General features: G+C 39.9%; 1 protein-coding gene and 1 non-coding gene across 2 annotated transcripts in view; one reads left to right on the top strand and one right to left on the bottom strand.

Annotated features, from left to right (window-relative positions):
* Window positions 1-19,677, top strand: part of Myo3b (myosin IIIB) — a 408,218-nt gene extending 388,541 nt beyond the window's left edge. Inside the window, exons 31-34 of the mRNA XM_048345752.1 lie at window positions 492-598; window positions 975-1,021; window positions 1,964-2,133; window positions 19,279-19,677. Of these exons, the coding sequence (XP_048201709.1) occupies window positions 492-598; window positions 975-1,021; window positions 1,964-2,102 (293 nt within the window). The 3' untranslated portion in view covers window positions 2,103-2,133; window positions 19,279-19,677. The remainder of the gene's footprint in view (window positions 1-491; window positions 599-974; window positions 1,022-1,963; window positions 2,134-19,278) is intronic.
* LOC125350971 lies at window positions 17,427-17,529 on the bottom strand. Its single transcript, XR_007210874.1, has one exon. It is a non-coding gene; the product is annotated as a small nucleolar RNA U13 (small nucleolar RNA).
* Window positions 19,678-24,371: the final 4,694 nt, after the last annotated feature.

Genomic DNA, 24,371 nt, shown 5'->3' with positions numbered 1-24,371 from the left:
ATCCCACCAGCAGATTTGCTTCTCATCTCAGCAAGAGTGTGTGTGTTCCAGATGTCTTTGAACTTGCTGTAGGGATATGGTGCAAACCATCCCAGATTGCCTTGGTTGCCCTAAACAGAATTACCCCACTAAAAGCATCTGCCCTGTGTGAGCTGACCCTCAGCTTCTACCTCAACAGGGCAGACAAACCAATTTGCTTCCTGTCACTCTGGGTTGCTGATTCAGATCAGAAATGTGAGGCTAACTTATGAACAGCACCCTTGTTTATACTTCGTAATTCCCGTGTGTGTGTTTGTGTGTGTGTGTGTGTGTGTGTGTGTGTATGTGTGTGTGAGAGAGAGAGAGAGAGACTTCTCCCAGACTTAGCAAAACTCCTAGAATGAATCTTGAAAAGGGACACCGTTTCTATATTTATGTGCAGAGCCATTTCTCATTTGATGTTTGCAACCCTGGGAATGGCTTCCAGTCAAGTTTGTACTATGTGGTTACAGGTTCAGAAGATGGCCTTACACAGAAGCAGCGACCACCTCGCCGACGATGTCAGCAACCCAAAATGTTGAGTAGCCCTGAGGACACCATGTACTATAACCAGTTAAATGTGAGTTCAAAGAGGCCATAAAGCTGTTTCACTGGCTTTGTTTCCAGTTAATAATTCTGTTATTAATACCTGTTCCAGCCCCTCCAGCCCCACCCCCCACTCTCTTATGCTCTCCGTAGTGAACATGTGCTTAGGCTCTTTATCTGTTGCTTTCATGTCAGGATGTCTGCCTTCACGGTGAATAATTGATGTGGTTTATCAAAGACGAGCAAGATGCATGCTTCATCAGGCTCACTTGAGCCCTTTGATCAAAAAAATTATGCTGTGACTTCTGATATTATCAGCATCTGCTTGCATTCAACACAAAATCACTTTGAATTAAAAATTAACGACTTGCTGCTCTGCTTTGACTGTGTGTTCTTGGCTTTCTCCACAGGGAACTCTAGAATATCAAGGGAGCAAGAGGAAGCCAAGAAAACTTGGGTAAATATCTCTCTTCTTAGTTCTAAGCAACTGTAAACAGAAGGGGTCCTTTGTGATATCACAGAAAATTGCAAAACTTTCCAGAGAGGCTTCTAAAAATACTACATCCGGATAGTGCCACTATTGTTGACATTGGAAACTCTTTTTCATAGTTGCAACTATAGAAAACTGGAATCTATTCTGTCCAGAAGTGTTGAAATTGTCACCTGAGGGCTAATGTTATTTCTCAGAATTGTACTTTCTTCCTAACTGAAGATGTGAAGTGATTTGTATGAAACTCTCCTTCCACAAATAAGAGCATTTTAGGAAGTGCAAATGAGCATGCTGTCTTACTGGTGGGCCTTAAAGTATAAACAAAAAATTCCCTCTAGTGTGAGAGAGAAGAGAGCAGGAATTTGTGGTGCATTGGTCATTAGCATCACCATTAAGAACAGCCACAAAAGGGGCTGGGAATATGGCCTAGTGGCAAGAGTGCTTGCCTCCTACACATGAAGCTCTCAGTTCGATTCCCCAGCACCACATATATGGAAAACGGCCAGAAGGGGAGCTGTGGCTCAGGTGGCAGAGTGCTAGCCTTGAGCAGGAAGAAGCCAGGCATGGTGCTCAGGCCCTGAGTCCAAGGCCCAGGACTGGCAAAAAAAAAAAAAAAGAATAGCCACAAAGATGACTGATGCTAATTTGAGAGCTGGTAGAGTGCAGGATAGGAATGGAGCTTTGTCATCTAGAGGAACCCAGATGGGGATCCACAATTGAGTCACATAAACCAGACTGCAATATGACCTAGAGCTGGAAGGCTCAGACCCAGGAACCTCTCCCAGGTACAGAGGGAGCCTTTGTTAGCAGAGCCTCAACCCTGTGCCCACCACTCCCACAATTCTCACTGTCCTACTAATGACTTGGTTTGCTTTTCTCTTGGAAATCCTCCTCTTTTCTTGGCTACAGCCAAATCAAAGTGCTGGATGGGGAAGATGAGTATTACAAATCGCTGTCCCCTGTCGCCTGTGTCTCAGAGGAGAGCAACTCAGCCTGCCCTTTCTTTTTTTACCCATCTTCAAAAAGAGACTCTTTTGCTCAACATTGAATTGCATCTCCTGACCCTATATCTGTCCCAGGTAAGAACAATTATGGTTACTGACTGATTACCACTGACCAAAAAGGCACTATTATGGGATTTGCCTTGGGATCTGCTTCCCTGAACACACGATCTGTGCCTGAGCTTTGCTGAAGAGTTTACAGATTCCTAAATATCTTCTCCTGTTCCTGCTGCTCTCCCACATCTGCTGTGCAGCTTGAGATGAGTAATCCCTCTTTTCCTCCTTCCATGTCCCTGTGGGATGCTTATGACAGTCCCTCATGCCGCTCACATCTAAGAAGGCAGTAAACTATCTCACCATAGGCTAGTTAGGAACAGTGACAAGCTACTGGCTTTCCCACCAAGTCACCAGTCTGTCCATGCCGAATCTGTCCCAAGGAGTCCTTCTCCTGCTCTCTCCCACATCTCTGCCTTTGTACCCTCTCCTTTCCCCTCTCCCCAATCAAACTCCATTGCTAACTCCTTTGTGGGAGAGCAACCCATATTCTCCTAGCACAGGAGAGTTCTCTGCTAGGCACAAAAGCCTACACATTTCAGATTGTTTCTACAAAGCAAATGAACACACATTACCCATCGTGTTAAGATGAATAGTAAGACATCATCTCCAGTCTGTTAAACAAGGAAAGAAAAGTGAGAAAAAATGATTTTAGGCCTGCCCAAGTCCAGATCATATTATTTTGTAATTCTATCCACTGGTCGGTGAGTCAGCTGACTCCACAAGCACTGGGTGGTCACAGAGATAGGGTTTAATCTTGTCCATCTTTGTCTGCATAGAGCCTCACACAGGGCCCGGAAAAGTAGGCACCAGCACATGAAGAATGAATGGAGAGCCTTCATTTAGTCACAGCAGTGTCTGAGAGTGAAGTTATATTCAACGATGTGGCATCTATGATTAATAACTTTCCCCACACTGCACACTTAAATTTTCCCCTCTGGATTGAGCTACTATTTATGTAACGATGTGATATGATCTACTACTCAATAGGATACACCAAGTTTTTTGAGTACCTACCCTGTGTAAACAATATGCAAGATTGCTGTGTGATATAAAAATGGGGGAAAAACCCTGTAAGGCCCTTTCTCTAAATCAGATAGTCTCAACATTTTCTTACTCTAAAATGCGTAGCACATAGTATACATGGGAATATCAAGATCTTAAGAACTATAACCTTAAAAACGAGGGGCTGGGAATATGGCCTAATGGTAAAAGTGCTCACCTCATATACATGAAATCCTGAGTTCAATTCCTTAGCACCACAGATATCGAAAAAAGCCGGAAGTGGCTCTGTGGCTCAAGAGGTAGAATGCAAGCCTAGAGCAAAAAGAAGCCAAGGACAGTGCTCAGGCCCTGAGTCCACACCCCAGGACTGGCAACAAAAACAAAAATGAGACCAGGATTTCAACAGGGATCAATAAGCATTTTATGAAGAAAAATAAGGAAACAATTCATTTGAAGACTCTAAAATTATAATTTCACAAGGAAATAAATAAGCTATAGACAATTTTTCATGTACTAAAATTTACTTTTTAAAAGATACATATTATTTTATGCCAAATCCTTACTTAAAAGGTTATGTTTAATGAGCACTATAAGCAAAGCAGAAGAAACAACAGTGAACCTTTCCTGTATCGCTTAAGCAACAATGCTCAAAGTGGGGATATATTTGAGCTCATTGCCCTGGGTTTGATTCCAGCACTAAAGAAAAACAAAGGAGGGAGAAAAGAATATCTATAATGCCATTACTATATGAGTCTTGTGGAAATTTAACTTTTATCATTTATTAGTCTTCTTCTGATCATTTGAACTGTTTTTTCAAACTTGAATAGAAAAACTGAAACTTCCAGCCATAGACATTGTAACTGTAAATCTTCCCTCTTTCTAATTAAACTCTAGCTGTAAATAAAATTAAAAAGAAAATAGAAATAATAAAACCATAATTCAGAAGCTCTGTAATAATGAATGTTCCAGGTCTAACTCATAGTTTAAAAATGATATTATTAGCTACAGCACAGAAACATAGACTGTAGACATTATTCTTGGGATACTCACAGTGCCATAAACTCAAAAAGTAAATAGGTAAGAATGACACAAGCTGGTGGTTCATGCCTGTAACCCTAGCTACATAGGAGGCTGAAATTTGAAGGTCATGTGGGAAGTTAGCCTAGGCAAGGAAGTCTGTAAGACTCTTATCTCCAATTGACCACTAAAAAGCCAGAAGTGGAGCCATGACCCAGTTGGTAAAGCATTAATGCTATGGTTCAAAGAGTAGAGAATTAGCCTTGAGCAAAACAAACCAACAAAACAAAAACCCTTAAGGTTAGTGCCTAGGCCCTGAGTTCAAGCTCCAGGACAAGCACAAAACTCTCTCTCTCTCTCTCTCTCTCTCTCTCTCTCTCTGTGTATGCTTCTATAATTTTCTTTTTCTTTGTTTTATAGCAGTTTTACTATGATATGGTTCACATTGCTGTTTTTTTATTTCCTGTTCATTGCATGCCAGAAATGAAATTTGTGAAATTGTTTGTAAAGATAATTTGAAGCCCATGATAATATTCCTTATAAGAAAATAATATTCACCACAGGCTTGACTAAATCAGGATCAGTGTAATTCAACCTGTCTTTGATGAGTTGAAACTGGCCTTCAATGCCTGTAAGATCAGTTTATGTCTGTTCAGTATCTCCCAGAGAACACTCTCAAAGTGTGTGTGTGTGTGTGTGTAGATTAGCATTTAAGAATATGACTTTTGATGGACCTGTGATATAGGTTTGTAATTCCAGCAACTTGGAAGGCAGAGATAGAAGGATCACAGTTACAGACGAGTGAGGAACGGCAAACGGATGAAGGAACAGCACAGTGGTAAAGTGAAACCCAGAGTTCAGTCTATAATATCACCAAAAGAAAAGGAAAGAAAAAGAAAGGGAAGGACAGGACAAGAAAGGAAAGGAAGGGAAGGGAAGGGAAGGAAAAGGAAAGGAAAGGAAAGGGAAAAAAGAGAAAAGAGAAGAAAGAAATCCAACTTTTATCTGTATGGTCCTCCACTGTTGAGCTTTACTGTTTCTCAGTTACTTCTGGGTTTGCCAATGTCTCCAGGAAGGAAAGTTGTTTCAAATACTAAACTTTCCTCTCAAGTTTCTATCTGCCTAAACCTGGGTTCAGAATTTATTCACTCTCTTATTGGATCCCTAGTGCCTGCAGCCAAATATCCTTTTAAATTTTGCCCTAACTTACCATTTGGCCTGAAAGAAAGGGGAGTTTGAATTACTAGAAGATGTTCTCTTCCATCCATTTTTCATGTAACTAAATTTAAAATTCTTCTCCCTTCCTTATTTCCTCTTCCAGTCTCATAATGATGTTGAGTTCATTCTCTTTAGTTCCTTTGGACTGCCATTAAAACAAAGTCTCAGGAAATGGAGAAGACAAATGTCTGCATGCTCTCTCTACCCTTTGTATCAAGACCTTCCTAAAACTATTTTAAGTGTATCACTTACAAATATGAAGGCTTGAAATATTATTTTATGATTACTTTCTTGATATATAACATGCTGTATAACATGTATAACATGATGTAATACTACTTGTTAAAGGACAAAATTCAACATACATGGACTGTTATTAAATGATTGTGCTGAAATTTACAACAAATCTTCAAACACCGCTGTTTTAATATATTATTGTTGAGCTGGCCCAAGAGCTGATGACATCCAAAAAAAAGTGGCATGTGCTATGGATCTTTACAGTGAAAAATGGGAAGTAAATTGGCTTCCAGGCAAGCACAAAAGAAATGCTTCATGAAGGAGTTAGAATTTAACCTGAATCTTGAGTGGTCAGTAGAGCAGAAATGGGCAGACATGGGACAAACTGGCACCCCATTCACGTGGGTCAAAGAGCTGCCAAACCCCTCTGTGTCATTTACAGAAAATGTCCTTCCCTCTGCATCCCAAGCATCCTGGAGCCCAGAACAACTTAACATGCCTTGGCAGGCAGCAGGAAAATTCAGGCACTGTTCTGGTTTGACTGGAACAAACTTGAAGTAAAAGTGTAAACTGGACATGTAAAGGGTTGGAACACTGTGCCCAGGAATTTGGACTCTGTTTAGAAGGTAGTGAGATGCCACTAGGGATTTGTGTTCAGAAGAAAGGCATGAACAGAGTTTGGATTTAGAAAGAGCTTGTGGGCACTAGTGTAACAAAGAGAATCAAGAAACAAGATTAACTAGACTAATAAGGTAAAGAAAAGCTAACCTGGAGGGATGGAAAGGGATGTGAAACCAAGATGCGCTATGTGTAGTGGGCAGCGGCTGGGGAAGGAAGAAGCAAAAGAAGGAGACATTAAAGATGGTCCATGTAGAAGAAATGGATTGAGATCTGGCACTAAACTCTACTAACTGTGCACCTGGTATGGTTGTTTTACGTTTCTGTGGCAACAGAGCACTGCTCTGGAAACTTAGGTATACAAGGAAGAGAAGAGAGGGGAAGCCAAAGCAGAAGGAAGTGACAGGACTGACTAGATTTTGAGAATGGAAACTTTCAGAGACTAATGAAAGCAATGAGGACTAAGGTTTAAAGGGCAGATGGGAGGGATTACCATTACCATTTTTTCTATGGTAATGAAGTAGATGACATTCAAAAGTGAAAAGTCAGTCTAGTACTTGGGCGTCAGATGCTTGTTAATCATTAGTCATTGAAAGGTGATTTGCAGTGGGCCATGTTTGCTAATGTTGATTGGTAGGATTTCATAAGGTATTTATTACCAGTTCCCTAGTGACAGTTAACATAACCTCCAATAGGAGGAGAGTTTCATATCACCTACACCATTATAGACATTTCAAAGTTCAGAAATGATTCCTAAAGTAAATGTTCAGATGTCTCTTTTCTATGTAGAATAGACAGAATGACATTCATTTTCATTCTGGATTTAAGTACAGACTTTAGAGAGATGTTTACATTATTCCTCCCTAAATTCACCTAGTTTGTATCATGGCCTGCTCACAATACCATATGTAATCACACCCAGTGATTAGAGTCTTTTGGTTCATTGAGGACATCTCAATAATGTCACTAACTGGTTATTGATCAAACTAATTGAATGACTAAATAGATCACCAGTTGAGGCAGTGTCGATGTGTCAAAAACTATGGCTTTTACTGGCAATCTTAACCAATTGTGAATTTCAGTACACTCATATTAAAAGAATGTAGATGGATGCATTTACACATGACCTGTATGAACCACTGAGCAACCATGGGCCCTCTGTTTAGCTGGGTAGCACCTCCCACTTAGATGAACCTCTGGTATATACGGTTGCTACCCTAGCCCCTACATCAGTGCCTACAAAGAGCCCTGTAAGTCTTTTCACTCACACAGAACCATTTCTTCATTCACACACTCCTGTGGTTTTATATGTGATTTACATGCCATACATTTATCTTTCAAAACCAAAGGAAGAAGCCAGGCACTGGTGGCGCAAACCTGTATTCCTAGCTACTCATCAGGCTACGATCTAGAGGATCATGGTTTGGAGCCAACCTAGGCAGAAAAGTCTATGGGACTCCATCTCTAATTAACCAGCAAACAGCCAAGCTGGAGGCCTGACTCAGATGGTAGAGTGCCAGCTAAAGAAGTTAAGTGAGCAAGCACAAGGCCCTGAGTTCAACGCCAGAACAGCCTAATAATCATCATAATAATAATCATAATAGTAGGAGGAGGAAGAGGAACAAAAAAAAAAACAAAGACCAAATCCTTATTGCCATTTGCATTGCCATGCTCAAAGCAAAGAAAATATTTCTTCTAATTACAATTCCTTTGACAACATTAGATGGTTACCAGACAAGGTTGAAACATAAATAATGATATCACTGCTGTATACTCAGAAACATTGTATTCTAGAACAGTAAGAACTTTTGGAAATACCTGGGTCAATCCACTCTTTACAGATGACAAGACCCAAAGGCCCAGTGATCCGCCCAGGACCACGTGATGAGTCAGTAACAGTCAAGACAAGACTCAGGCTGGGTTTGGTTTTTTTTCCTGACTTCTCTGCACCGTGAATCAGAAGGCTCCCCAGTGATGGTCACACTGCCTAAAACCAACCATGTGCTACATAGAGCACATGCTGACTTAAAAAGAAATGTTCTTCTTTCTAAAAATATTTCTCACAAGATATAAAACATTGACACTGAGCCTAGTGCCTGGCAAAACTCCCCAGATATTTACAGATGTAATCGGAGGACATCTCAGTCCATTACTGGAACAAAAACATTTAACAAAAATGGCCAGTTTCACTGGCATGCTCCCATGTAGTGGTCACACCAGCTGTACTATGGAGATGAAAGTTATAAATGGTCAGCTCAGGGAGGCCGTGTCACCGAGCATGGTCAGCTAGCTGGTAGGGAGGAACAGTGCACAAGCTCTGTGTGTTAGTGTCCTAATTCATGCTCCACCTTGGAGCCACAGACTGTATTTTAGCATCGTAAAGGGATGCTCAGAGTGATCAAAAACCTGCCTGGGGACAGAGTAGCCAAATATAATGCAACATAAAATGATGTATTTATCTATTTTTATTAAGATGGTGACAGCGGAAAACTACTAAGTACTTCCAAAGTACCAAGGCTTAGCTTTACCTCATTGCTCCATACCATCCTAACCACTTAGGAAGCCCAGATCTGGAAGATCACAGTTCAAAGTCAGCCTGAAAAGAAAAGTTTGCTAGACTCCATCTCCAAACTAAGCAGCAAAATCAGGACTGGAGGTGTGAGTGAAGTCATAGAACACTAGCCTGTGAAGTAAAAAGCCTTGATTTCAAACCCTAGTCCTCCTAATAGACTTAGTATGAGGCTTTGAAATATTTGGCATTTTTCATGTTAATAGGAATGGATACTGTGCTCTGGGAATTCACCAGGTTTCAAACAAGATTATCTATGCACCAGGGACTATTTAGCAGGATTTGACTGTGTGCAGAGCATTCCACAGTGCCCTGACTGTGGCACCATACAGCTCATTTCAAAACACTCCTTCACACTTATGTAACACCTTTTCCAAAATGATTTTCTTCTTCTTCATGCATGTAGTCATCCATTCAGTGAATCTTTCACAAACATCTACTATATGTAAATATTGTTCTGGGCTTCAGAATATACTAGGAAGCAGAGAAGGAGCTCTGCCTCTTACTCCCACCAAGTGCCAGTCTTGGCTGGCAAATGGCCAGGACACAATAAGCAACAACAGCACGGTGTGTCTGAGACAGCAGCCATACATTACTTGAGATATTCTCAGGTATCTGACATCTGCCTGCACTCCCAACCTGTTCTAGTGCCTGTCCTCTTGCTCTCAAGAGGGCTCCATTTGGTCATTGAATTACATAATCACAAAGGACATTTACAAGAGGATATGGAGATTAGGGAGAACAAAGTAGATTCAGTTTTTGTTTGGAGAGTAGGTAGTACTGGGGTTTGAACAGTCACATGATAGGCAGTCTTGCATTTTTGTGTAGGATTAGCCTCCAATCATGATCCTCCCACCTGTGGCCTCTAGTACATAGCTGGTATGACAGTGGTGAGTCACATCTAGCTTTTTTGTTGTTGAGATGAGGTCTCACTAATTATTACTTAGATTCTCCCAATCTGTACTTCCTGAGTAGCTGGGGTTACAGGTTTGAGCCATCACACTCAATGGAATTGCAATTTTAACACAGTAGTTTAGGGTGTCTGTAAGCCAAGAGACTTCTAAGCCACAATTTATCAGAGGTAGGACTTGGCCATGAGAATATAATTTTGGACATCTATGTTCTTATTGTAAAATACTGAAATCATACCACAATGTAAAAGTCAACATTTTCTTTCTCTTTTCCCATACCTACTGAATTTTTCTTTTAAGTGGAAAAAAAGAAATAGATTTTCCACCTGCAAATCAGGGTAGGAGAATGGGTGTCACTCATGCCATGGGTTCGGTCCGGTTTTGTCTCTTTCCTTCTGACCCTTCCTCTCCACCACTGATGCTGTACAGACATGAAGACACATTGGGCTCAGGAACCTTAGGAAGGGAACACAGTCCCAATGCACCGTACAAGCCCTTCTCCCTGGCCATAAATATGTGAGTTCCACTTGATCCAGTGTGAAAGGGCAAATTAAGTGTGTAATTCATTTCTTTGGGGGAAAACAAGTCTTGCACTATCCGTATATTTTATATACAATCTGTCAACAATCACTGGCTGAAAATAAATTTCATATCACTAAGACACATATAGAACCATATTCATCATATCTAGCAATTAATTCTCCTTCTTGGTGCTTTATTATGACAGTGAAGGTGGACAGACAGATAGTAGATATCCAGTACTTAAAAAAAAAATCATTCTAAGTTGGGCTACTCAGGTAGCTAAGACCTGACAATTAAGGTTCAAAGTCAGTTCAGGTAGGAAAGTCTGTGAGACTTTTAGCTCCAATTAGCTGCCCCGCAAAAAAAACAGAAGTGAAAATGTAGTTCAAGTGGTAGAAGGCCAGCCTAGAGCAAAAAAGTTAAAGGACAGAACCCAAGCTATTAGTTCAAGTCCCATTACTGTTGCGTGTGCATGCATGCGCACACGCGCGCTCACACACACACACACAAACACACATTACCTTCTTTCTTTCTTTCTTTCATTTTTGTCTGTCATGGAGCTTGAACTCAGAACCTGAGTACTGTTCCTAAGGTTTTATTGCTCAAAGCTAGTGCTCTACCACTTTGACCTATAGTGACACTTCTGGTTTTCTGGTGGTTAACTGGTGATAAGAATCTCAAGGACTTTCCCACTCAGGCTGAGTTCCAACCTCAATCTTCAGATCTCAGCTTCCCGAATAGCTAGGATTACAGGCATGAGCCACCAGCACCCAGCTCCTACTTTTATTCTACTTTTTATTTTGGACACTATGGTCTCTTGTACTTGTTGTCTGGCTTCCTGTAAATAACATTAGCATGTTCCAGCAGGTCCTTGTTACCACAGAAGAGCCAGACTGAAACCTCTACTTGTCTATGTTTAGGGTACATAGACATAGCTTAATACCATAAATCATAGATAGAAGAAAGCCTTTAATAAATAGGGCAAGCCCTTATTAAACTCTAAATTCTGATGATACAAAAATAGGGGCTGGGAATATGGCCTGGTGGTAGAGTGCATGAGCCCTGGGTTTGATTCCTTAGCACCCCATATATAGAAGAAGCCAGAAGTGGCACTGTGGCTCAAGTGGTAGAGTGCTAGCTTTGACCAAAAAGAAGCCAAGGACAGTGCTCAGGCCCTGAGTTCAAGTCCTAGGACTGGTAAATAAATAAATAAATAAGAAAGACTGTGACTTAAACAACAATTCCTAGTGAGAGCCGGTGGCTCATGCTGAAATCTGAGGATGGAGGTTCAAAGCCAGCTGGGACAGGAAAGCCTGCAAGATTCCTATCTCCAGTTAACCACCAGAAAACCGAAGCAGTGCTGTGGCTCAAGTGGTAGAGCGCTAGCCTTGAGCTGAAGAGCTCAGGGACAACACTCAGGCCGAGTTCAAGACCCAGGACCAACAAAAAAAAATTCCTTGTGAATTTTAAAATCTCATTCATGTGGTACTGGGCCGGAGCTCATTGATAGAACATTTGTCACAGCATGCACAAGGCTGTGGATTCGATCTCAGCACTGAAGAAGAAAAAAGGAGGAATTTATTCATAACAGGAGTCTGATTGACTTAATTAGCTTTTTGAAATTAAAACTTCAGGAAAATAAGCCCTACCCTTAAAGTCTGAATCTAGCAATTTGAACTCACAAAGGGCCATGTTTATTTATAATACAGTCTGCTTGAGCCACAATGTTTTCTTTAGTAACTTGATTTTTTACCAGTGTCCATTTTATATCAGATGATAATATTTTAATAAATGAGGTATGCTTTTCTTTTCTAAAATTACATCATTGAGACTTTCCACCATGTCAGAGTGCCTCCAGAACAATACTCAGAACACACACACATTCTAAAATGATAACATTTAGCTACACGAGCATCATTATACAAAGCAGTATGGAAGAATGCCAAGTGTGTAAACATCTTATTTTCCTGAGCATAGAAAAAATGGAGAAAAATACAAAATGTAGGTGCCTTGTCCCTAATTCCTACCAGTGAGTGTGCGTGTGTGTGTGTGTGTGCATGCACCAATAATGAGCCTTGAACTCAGGGCCCAGGTGATATCCTAGGATTTTTTGCTCAAGGCTAGTGCTCAGCCATTTAAGCCACATCTCCACTTCCCACTTTTTGGTGATTAATTGGAGTCTCCTGGCTTTCCTGTCTGGTCAGGCTTTGAACTGTGATCCTCAGCTCTCAGCCTCCTACATAGCTAGGAGTACAGACATGAGCCACTGGCCCCTGGTTTTAGACTGTCCTTTCTGTGTAACTAGACCAAGATGAATATAACAAGGACTAAGAATAGACAAGGCTGAAATGAAAAAGTTGATTGACCACCTGCCACATGAGAGAATCCTGACCTTTTGTTAGCATCTGAATTGCCCAGATGTTCTTCCAGAGAGAGATAAGTTCTACATAGAAGATAAGTTTCCTGAGCCTTTGAGTTTCAAAATCTCCAAGACCATCTAATGCTATTTTTTAAAAATGTATGAATACATACATCTCCAATTTTTCCTTTCTAATCGAGGCTAGAGAAAACTTACAGCACCATTATCATCCAGACCTCATTACCTCATGGCTAATTAGCTAACATTTGTAAAGCACTTTGAAGATGAAAAGCATCCTATAAATGCTAAGCATTATTAAATAATTTGAGAGGAAAATCATAAAATAGATACATTGTTAACATTAATTTGGATTTTATCTTTGCTTATTCTCTTTTCCCTGGCATCTGACATTTGGGGCTGAACCATATAGATAAAGGCGAAGGGGGGGCGGGGGAGGCTTTGTAGATTTCAGGGGTGACTCAATGGGACTGGCTTCACATTCATACTTGTTGAAAACAAGTTCTCACACAGCAACAAATTAACTCTCCAGAGAGATCCCCACTTACACTGGTTAAAGTATTAGCTAGTTAAGCAAATAATTTACCACCACCACCACAAGCAACAGTTAAAAGGAAAGATGTATTAATTCAGATGCAATTCATAGGCATCTCAGACAATGTAAAATAAGCCTGAACAGCAAGCCCAGTCAAGGCATTGGGTGAGAAACATGTGATTCTACTTTGCCCTTCTGTACCATATCAGACCCTGCTGCTGCATTGTTGAGGTGATATAATATGTAGTGTTGACTGTTCGCTATATTTTGCTGTCATCAAAAAGGAGTCAAACAAACTTTTTTTATGAGGCTGTACCCCTACTCCCCGTCACCTACCTCCTTCCTCCCCACCTCCCATCTAAGTGGAGAGAAGGACAGATAGGGGAACATGTTTTCAAAATATCTTTGGCAGCCTGCCAGGGACTGACACACAGAAGAAAAAGGGAGAGTAAAAATATTCTTCAAATATGTGCATCCTGAAAGCTTTCCATAAAACAGGAAATAATAGATCAAGTACATCCCAAGTATTTGCAAACTATTTAATTGGGCAAAGGCCAGTCATCCTCTTCTGATGAGAGCAGCGTCTTTATTGTTGAAGCCCACTTCAGTGATACTAAAGTTAATCCCAAGTCCTGTTACAGGAAACTCATCCTTATTAAAGTAACATTAAGTGCTCCTTTTTTTTTTTATTGATCTTCGCCTCTAGCTTAATGATAGAAACTTACTGATGTTTTAATAATAACCTCGCAAGCTTTATCTCATTTCACTTTGCCTTAGTACTAAAAGATGTCGTGGAAACTAACTTAGCATAAACATTTTGCAGATGTCTTTAAAGGCCAGAGGGGGGAGACTGGGGGGGGGGGGATTCAATTGAGCTGCAAGTTACCAAAGATGGCTGAAAAACTAAAAGATAAAAGGGAGGCTCCAGTGTGAACATCAAAGAATTGTTAATGACAAGAAATACCATTAGGGTTAGCATGGCTTTTGTTTCAACTCTTTCACACCTGCAGTGTGTGGTGAGCTGAGCCTTTGTTCCAAAATCTGAATTACCTCCATTAACATTTATAGAAAAAAAAATGTTTGCAAAACAACAGAAAGGGATTGGGGCTTCCCCACTTTGGTTTGAAAAGTCAGAAATTAGTTCTATTTCCTCAGATTTCCTTCTAGTCTTTGGATATAACTAGGGAGCATATTGGTGAAGGGTAATAGGTAATAAATGAGTCTGGTTGAAGTGTAAGAATAGCTTTGTAACTAAAAAGAGGTAATCCAAGCAATGTAGAGGCACACACCAGAAGCTCAGACATTAGCAAGAACAAAATCAGAGCGTGAAATTCAGATTAGCCCTCCCCAGGCTGTGAGAGGAAGGGGGAGTGGGGGGAATCACAAGACTTGGCATGGCTAAAGGTGTAACCTGTTTTATTTGGCCCCTGAAAAATTTTAACAGATGGTGAGACCAGCTGTCTTTTTCAGCCATTTAATAAACTCTTCGGTGGTAACAGTTTGGAAAGTGGGGGTTTTTTGTTTTAGGCCAGAGGAGAAAATAAAGAAATCTGTCCCAAATTGTCTTTGCCAAGTAGTAGTAAAGCCTGGAAATATTGTGAAAAGTTAAATTTGGGGGTAGAGGAGGAATCTAAATTGATAATGTTATCAGCATATATTTTAGGAAACAGTGACTAAACCCAATTTTTCTCTTCTGACAGATGAGGTGACTTTATTACTGACAGAAGTTTTTTTGTCTGATGCTTTTAACCTGGGATATAAATTTTTCTCTTTTAAAGAGGAATTCATTGTTGTCTAATAATATTCATTGACAAATTAGCAGTAATTTAAGGCAGCTATCAACAGCATACCAAAAGGAAGCAACCAAAACATTTATTAGAGGTTAGTTCTCATAGAAGGCTAATGCTCAGTTACAACAAGTAAATGAGTGAATTCCCTCAATTTACATAATTAGTCTAAATTTGCATGGAACCCTCCTCCTGAAGTCATGTAAATTACAGAGCCTGGCTCCAGGCTTCAGGAATGAGGAAAGGGTTCCTGTCAAGTTATTTTCAGAATCAGATCTAAAAGGTTTTGCTTTTGTGCCTAGAATATATTCTAAGGTACAATTTTTTTTTCCTGCCAGTAAAACATCAACTCTCAGTGATGGAGAAAATGTTTTCATTTATAAAACTTCTCCCCATTGTAAATACTAAATTTGAAATATGCAAATTCCTTTTAAATTAGGAAAGGGTAAAGACACCTTATTAGTGACATAAAGCACATGTCATTTTCATTGTATCTGGCAAACCTTTTTCTTTTCTTTTTGCTTAGCTTCCACTTAATATTCTTTCTGGACCCTTAGTGCTATGTGTCTTCTTAAACAAGCATATTAAAGTAGCTACAAAAGGCATAATGAGAAATTATACCTGGAATAAGTTGGTTCCATCATCAAGCTAGTTTTCAAAATTAATGGAATGCTCTTTCTAAGTCCTCAACTACCATGAGTTCTAAAATGCCTTAGACAAATCAATTCTTTCAGAGAGATTTTCTCTTGTCTGTTATCACTTCTTTAATCACAAGACTTAGGGAGCCAAGCACTGTACCAGGAGGTCCCATCCAAATGACCAGACAGACAAGATCCCTGCTCCTTTGAACTGCAAGTAGCCTCCTGGCCTCACTGGTTACACAGTGGGAGGAACACTGGACAGCACAATGTTCAAATTCTGTCTATGCAACTTCAACATTATCTAAATGGCTCCAATGAGTATGACAATTAAATTTGGAATAATAGAACTTCCATTTTCATAAGTGATGAAAGCAATTGCAAGTTCCTTCTACCAGACCTTTCCCCAGTATCTGCTTTTTAGTCTTACAGTGTTGTTTGCCAATCCTAGATGCCACAACCTCCATAAAGCATGAGCATCTTCAAGTTATATGGATTAAGAAATTATATCTGTTTTCCTTACACATTGCAAAATGCTTTAAAATCAAGAATCAGAGCCTTACTTTATTAAAAAAATTATTTTCAGGTTCATTGAAAGGATTATTTGATATCATTTAAAAATACTGATGCTTGTTGCATACCAGATACTTCCTGATGCATGACATACTCTCATGACATACAGAAATATGAAGACACCAGGAGAATGGTCTCCCAGCAGGCATTAACTAGCTTTTCGTCTTAAATATCCTAGCTAGATTACATAAAGAAATCAATGTTTAAAAAAAAAGAAAAGAAAAAATAAAGAGGAAAAAAAAAACAGTAGGAGAAATAAGTATGAATGTTTCCACGTTTTTTAGGTAGGGAAACCTGTCCAAAAACAGAAATTGTTAAACACAACTTAAAGAAAAAGATAATGAGCAGGGTATAGTGGTTCACACTTGAGGAGGCTGAGGTAGGAGGATCATGAGTTCAAGGATAGTGTGAGCTACACAGCAAGATCTAATCTCAAAACAATAATGAAAGAATAATGAAGTTACAACTTTTATGTTGAAAGTCTTTAAAAATGATTTAAAATAAATTTAATTTTTAAAAGGCATTTCATGGTATAAAAATTTAAATCTCTCTGTATCAGTAAAACTTATTTAATATGTACTAGAGTTCTGTTTGGGGAGATTAAAAAATTCTGGCAAGGGCCATACAACATATAAATGTATTTAAGGTCACTGAACTATATATTTAAAAATGTTGCGGGCTGGGAATGTGGCCTAGTGGCAAGAGTGCTTGCCTCGTATACATAAAGCCCTGGGTTCGATTCCCCAGCACCACATAATATAGAAAATGGCCAGAAGTGGCGCTGTGGCTCAAGTGGCAGAGTGCTAGTCTTGAGCAAAAGGAAGCCAGGGACAGTGCTCAGGCCCTGAGTCCAAGGCCCAGGACTGGCAAAAAAAAAAAAAAAAAAATGTTGAAAACTGCAAGTTTTGTTATATGTATTTTTAAATATTAAGTTGCAAATGTGACCTGAAAATTATATTTGTAACATATATACTTTCTTCTGTATCTGGGATTGAACTCAGGGCCTTGCTCTTGCTAGGCAAGCACTCTACCACATGAGCCACACCTCCAGGTACAATATATACTACTTGTTTACCCAACAAATATCTAATGATACTAGGACACACTGAGAATATAATGGATATAAAGACACTAGGGTTGTCACCCAGAACAGTAGTGAGATATCTACAAACTATTCAGAAAAGAAAAGAAAATATCCCAATAAAGACAGGCAATTTACAAAAGAATACATATTATGGAAAACAACCTGACCTTACTAGAAATAAAATAGAAACCATAAACTAAATATTTTTACTTTCTTTTTTTTTCCATGTCAGACAGTTAATATGCCCATGTCATAACAAAGTTTGAGGGAGGCATACATGATGCAAGTATATAAGAACCCAATCATCACCTTATGAGCTGGAAAAGGATCTATTTTTACTTTCTTAATGGCAACTATTTTCTTAATAAGTATCCATTGTTACTGAGGGTAACAATGGACATTCACAAATTATTCTAGTAGAAGTGTACATTGGCATCAAGTTGTTGCTCAGCAACTAGGTGGAGGTAGGTGGAGGGAAAAAGGGGGAGGAGGGAGAGGTAAGACTTTTGAAAAAGAATTCTGGTGCCACCACCACTCAATCCTTCCATTGAGGAGTTGGTAGATCTTTAAGAGGTTTGTTGAATGAACAAAGTTATTTTCAGCTTTCATCTCCCTGGACCAATGTTTCTGGAAATAAAAGAACACTTTCTTTCTTTATGTTTTTGAAAACATCAGAATAGTAAAGTCATGGGAATGTGGGAGCAAGCTGTGAGGGGATAGAATCTTCCTGTTGTTAATCTGACACTTTCTCTTGACAGAGAATCCTCTTTAGATGATTGGACCGTCTGTGAACTCAGCAGCAGGGCATGTGTCTTGGTTCACAGCCTGTATATTTCCTTTGCCCCAAATAGTGATGGAAGCTGGGAGCATGTTTCTCTTCAGAAGGGAGAGCTAGGTTGATGCTGAGCTCAGAAAGGAAGATAGCATTTGCTATTATCAGTCCCTATGCTGTGATTAATATGTCTATTCTCTGTTACTTCTGGTTTTTGAGCTAGAGGTTCTCTTCTATGAATAAGATTCCTCTACTAGAGAGAGAAAGAGAAAAGGAATACATTTATATGGTTGTACAGCCATCACAATTTTTCATCTTTCCAAATGGAACTTCAGTGTCTATATGTATCTATATAGAGATATAAATATAAAGATAGATAGATAAATAGATAGATAGATGATAGATTATTACTTTCCTTGTTGGTATAGTGGTTCGCACCTATAATCTCAGCAAATGTAGGAGGACCTTGAATTCCAGGCTATCAATACTACATATTAACACCCTGGTAAAGAAGAAGAAAGATGAGGGGGGGTGAGGGAAGGAATAAGGAAAGAAAGAAGTAAGTGAAATGAGAGAGAGAGAGAGAGAGAGAGAAGGAAGGAAGGAAAGAAAAAAAGGAAAAGGAATATGCATTACTTGCTCTTGCCCAGCTGTTTTCCAAATAGTATAGACCCTGAAAGAAGGGACTAAAATACATACAAAATGGTCTTCATAGAATTGCATACAGTAGCAAAAATAAAACCAAACAACACCAGAAGCAATTCAGATATTCAAAAGTAGGGCATGGTAGTATAGCCATATGATGGAAAAATACATAGTTTTTAAAATAGCACAAAGAGACTGGGGGTGGGGGGTGGCAATCTAGTTAATTCTTTTTTAAATGCAAAACAACATTTTATAGTATATTCTTCCCCCTCTCTCTCCAATACTGGGGCTCAAACCGAAGGCCCCACTCATGCTTGGCAAGTGCTCTATCACTGAGCATTTGAGCTACCTTCCCTGTCCCTCTACCATGCTCTGAAAAAATATGCATGCTATTTCAATTTGCAATGGACCTGCATAGCCACAGAAAATATTAGAATGTCTGACGCTATAAGGTGGGCAGGGTTTTTCTCCCTACATTGAACATTTAAAAATCATTATTAAAAAATAAAGGGTTAAAGGAAGAAAGCAGGAGACTTTCCTCCATCATTAGATGCATATCATTTGTTTTTCAAGAAACCTAATTATAATTTAACTTTCCTGTGTGAGTTTTTTTTTTAATATTCTCTAATCCTGTTGTAAATCTTTGTGTTTCCTGTTGAAGGTTTTAGGAAGGAACTCACCAGCAGTCATCAGAGGAGAGTCCTGATTAGCTACATTATGACATAAGGAATAAATGCTACCACGTGATTATAAACGGGTCATTGCACAACTGCTACAAATTAAAAAATCATTAATCATGTAGAAATATGGGGAAGAGTTATAGTAAAATTAAGCAAAAGTTTAGAGAATATATATGATATATGTTATGGCTACAGCAATGTGATAGAAAGCAAGCATATGTGAATTGAAGATATACTACCTGGGAGGGATGATGGACAAACAGGATGAAGTTTATGTTTCTGTTTTCATGCAAAATTTCAATAAACACACAAGAAAAGAATGGCTGCCTGAAACTCAGTAGTTGATTGATATAAGAGAGGAGGGAGATGTGGTCCAGGGAGGACCGGACCCTGTACTTCTGTGGGTCACCACTTACTGAGGGTACATCCTTGGGTTTGGAGCCTATGGGATTGTGTTTTGTTTTGTTTTGCTTTTTGGGCTAGTCTTGGGGCTTGAACTCAGGGCCTGGACACTGTCTCTGAGATTCTTTTGTTCAAGGCTAATGTTCTACGACTTGAGCCAGAGCATCCCTTCCAGCTTTTTCTGAGCAGTTTGTTGGAGATAAGAGTCTCACAGATTTTCCTGTCCCAGCTGGCTTTGAACTGTAATCCTCAGATCTCAGCCATCTGAGTAGCTATGATTACAGGTATGAGCCACCAGTACCCACCAAGGACCTGTATTTTTGTGGGTCACAATTTATAAGGGTACAGCCTCAGCCTTACAATCTTAGGATTTCATTTAGTCAGTATAACAGGTGGTGTTCTGACTCCTGAGGACTGACATATGTATAGTTGTCAAGATGTTGTTGGTCCAAAGCTTTTCCTTCCCACAAAGTCCCAGGAAATCCTGTGAAGCACAGAGTTCTATTATAGGCAGGCAGAGACTGGAGCCTGAGCTCCATCCTGGCAGGGGCCTCGGCCCTGCATATCCTCAGGGCCTTCTGCAGGACCTCAGAAGTCTTAGGCAAGGTCAAGGTGGACCCGATTCTGCACTGAGACACTTTGCAAGAGGAGACTGTTGGAGGGGAGATGGTATGCATCCTGAGGAGGAGCCAGGCACACGTGCAGCATCACCTGCTCTCCCTAAGGTTATGTTTTTCTACCAGCTGCCTGACAAACACTTCATCCTTCTGATTTCTTCCTTGTCATTGTCATCTTCTAATTTACTTACAACATCTTCTAATTTACTTCCAGCATTATCTGGAGAAAGACAAAACACAAGATAGAACACAAGAATAACAAAATATTGTACATCTTGCCTTCATCTCATTCTCAGTCGCATTTGCAAACCACTGTGTATGCAAATGTGTACACACACACACACAGGCACATGTACACATGTGTGTGCCAGTTCTGAGGCTTAAACTCGGGGCCTCTTGCTTGGCTTTTTTGTTTTTTTCAGTTGTGAGGCTTGAACTCAGGGCCTGGGAGCAGTCCCTGATCTCTTTTGCTCAAGGTAGGTAGTTCTTTACCACTTTGAGCAACAGCTCCACTTCTGGTTTTTGAGTGGTTAATTGGAGATAAGTGTCTCATGGACTTTCCTACCCAGGTTGCTTCAAATCATAATCCTTGGATCTCATCCTCCTGAGTAGCTAGGATTTCAGGTGTGAGCCACAGGCACTCAGCTCTTGCTTGGCTTTTTCACTCAAAGGTAGCTCTATACCACTTGAGCCACACCTCCACTTTTGGCTTTTTGCTGGCTAATTGGAGATGAGTCTCATGAGCTTCCTTGCCTGGGCTGGCTTTGAACCACCATCCTCAGATCTCAGCCTCCTCAGGTTACAGACATGCGCCACTGGTGCCTAGCTGACAAACCATTCTTTGGAGTGCCTTTAGATACTTCCAAAAATGCAACAACCATTTCATAAATACTTATATTTCCTATTTCTATCTCAAAGGCTTCTTATTACATGCTTGATAACAAAGCAGAATGTAATACATGCTACTTGAGTTCTGAAAATCTCTATATGAATAAAAAAAGTCGTTGATACAATCTAGGTTGAAAACAAAAATGAAACATTGGAAAGCACCTTTTCTTTCAATATTCTCTTTGCTTTGATAAAACCTTCTAAAGAGAAGGTCATATCTATGGCACTGAGTTGTGATTTCACTTCTGACAGCAGAATCCAGGGCTTAAATCATTGCATTAATTACATTATTCTTTTGAAAATAAAAGTGATGCATCTGATTCTTTGAAACAGTTGCAGCAGATGGGAGTATAATGCAAATATGACAGGATCTATGAAAGTTGTTGGACTGACTGCTCTAGGGACCGGAACTCAAGATTTCCCTGCAAAACAGAGCATAAGCAAGAACGCAGGAGGTTTTAACTCTGGTTGCCCAATCTCTGTCACTGAGCCTCAGCCCTGTCCTGCTGGGGCCACCAGCACCAGGTGGAAGAGCAATTTGGTCTGCTCTCGACTTAATCCTCGCCTGTCTGCGGAGACTTCACCAAGGGTGCCAACTGTAGGATGGCTCAAACACCTGTCCACTAGGAACTGGACTTATACCCCAGCTTCCTTTCATGCGGCCACAAGGCAGACATCAGATGGTGGCAACTTCTGGTCCTTCCTGAGAGGGTTAGTTACATGGTACCCCATGGCTCCCTGCTACTGCTTCACCATTCTCTAGATATTTATTCAAGTGGGGAGATGGAAATGTAAACTAAAATATTAAGCAGAATCTTATTGCCAAAGTGTGATTATGCATCATCCAGTCAGTATGGAAATGCATTCTTTTCAGTGGATTCTTACAGTGATCCTTTATTCTTATTGTATTTATTTGTGTAGTTTTTTAAGCATTTAATGAACAGATATCCTGTACCTGGTTCTAAGTCCCTTAAACTTCTGAATTCTCTAAATCCTCACAACACTTACAGTAAGAACTGCTAGGTGTCATCTCTCAGATGAATCAGATGACCTTGAAACTCACTTACTGCAGAAACAAGTGAGTGATGGACTTAAGACTCTGCTTTCCGCAGAGGCTTCCTTAGCTCAACCACCTTGCACAGCCGCAGATCAGACTTCCTTAGGGAACCAAGCAGATGCTAAACGTTCTCCTGCCATATGCATTAACAAGAACTTGGCTCATTCATTTATTCATTCATTCCACATATATTTTACTGACAAACACCACACCAGGTACCAGAGATACAAAGGTGGGCCAGACATACAGTTGCCGCATTTGAGGAGTCCACAACTACACAGATGAAGGAGATACAGGAAGAGGCAATCCCAATCAATCTCCAAGAGACAGTGGCCTAAGAGAATGGAAAAACAGAGTGTTATGCAGCACTGCAAGGTGCAAAGGAAAATCAGTCTTCTCAGGAAGAAGGGCCATTCACGCTGAGACCACAGCAGGTGCAAAGGGTCCACAGCAGGACAGTATCGGGAAGTTCATTCAGCAAGGCTTCTATGAAGTAGCCAATCTGTCCATTGTAACTGCCTTTGAGGAGTTCTAAATTAGAAACTGATGTGGCCTTACTTCAGTTTCCAGTGTAATGAGCAGCATGAATGTATTGAGCTGTGTTTTATGCCACTACTTGTATTATCTTCAGGGCATGCTCATAAGGTTGGTGTTACTGCCCCATGTCATAGACAAGCTACTGAGGCAGAATGAAGTTTGGTCATTGAACAGTGGAGGCAGGATTGGAGCCCAGGCAGCCACACAATACACTGTCATACAAGGAACTTAATATATGTTCGGGATATTTGGTAACCACTTTTGCATTTTCTCCATAGTCCAAGAGTTTCTAACCCTGATTTGCACTGGAATCCTAGGAAGTTTTAAAAGAAAATGATGTAAATGAGAATTTATATACATAGGCACACACAAATATACTTCAGAGTTTTCAGTAGATTTACTTGTAATAGCCCCAACTAGAAACAACTCAAATACCTTTAATAGGAGAACAGATAAAGCATGGTATATTCATAAAATGGAGTACAACACAACAATAAACAATAATTGATACACACAACTTGAACATGTCAAAAGCATGATGGTGAATAACAAGTTTCAAAAAGTCATATGCTCTACAATTCTACTTATATATCATTCACAAAAATGGTAACATTGGAGAGAGGAACAGAAGAGAGATTACTAGAGGTTACCATGGGCTATGGGTATACAGATATTACTACAAAAGCACAGGAAGAAATCTTACAATAAAGGAATATTTCTGTATTTTGATTTTGGTGATAGTTACATAAATCTATACACATGTTAAAACAGAGTCGAACTATATATACATATGTATTGATATAAATTCTTTGGTTTTAATATTGTACTCCATTACGTAAGATGTAATCATCAGGGAAGCCTGGATGAAAGGTACATGGGATATCTCTATCTTTTTGCAACTTTCTATATATTTGAATTATTTCAATGCAAATGTTTGTTTTTGTGTACTGACGATCAAATCTACAGTCTTATTAGGTTTTTACTCTTAACACTGTGTCACGTTCCAGCCCTTCATACTGCAAAGTTTATAAAACAAAAACAAATAGCAGTACTTAGCTAGGTGGCTACATGGTAGAGAGCTTTGCCTGTCACAAACAAGATCTTGGGTTTGATCCCTAGCACAGAAAAATAGAATCAAAAAGTTAGGCCTTACAGATTCTGGGGTGTGTGTGTGTGTGTGTGTGTGTGTGTGTGTGTGTGTGTGTGTGTGTGTGTGTGTGTTGTGTGGGGCTTAAACTCAGGGTACCACTTGAGTCACAGCTCCACTTCAGGCTTTTGGGGAAATAGTTTATTGGAGATGAGAGCGTCACAGATTTTCCTGCCCAGGCTGGATTTGAACTGTGCTCTTAGATCTCAGACTGAGTAGCTAGGATTACAGGCATGTGCCACCACTGCCTGGCATGATTTATGTTTTAAATGGAGTTTGGGTTAGCAGTATGTTTGACATCTTCCCCAAAGAATCTCAATGCAGCCAGAGCAAGCCAGTGCCTGTGATCCCTAGAATTGTAGGCATTCTTCTGAGACATAAGAGCTCCAGCTATCACTGGACAGAGGTCAGGTTCCTAAGAGGCCA

The sequence above is a fragment of the Perognathus longimembris genome, chromosome 4 (assembly GCF_023159225.1).
Source record: "Perognathus longimembris pacificus isolate PPM17 chromosome 4, ASM2315922v1, whole genome shotgun sequence".
NCBI classification, from domain to species: domain Eukaryota; kingdom Metazoa; phylum Chordata; class Mammalia; order Rodentia; family Heteromyidae; genus Perognathus; species Perognathus longimembris.
Note: the sequence above shows the minus strand (reverse complement) of the source record. Positions and strands in the feature narration are given on the sequence as shown.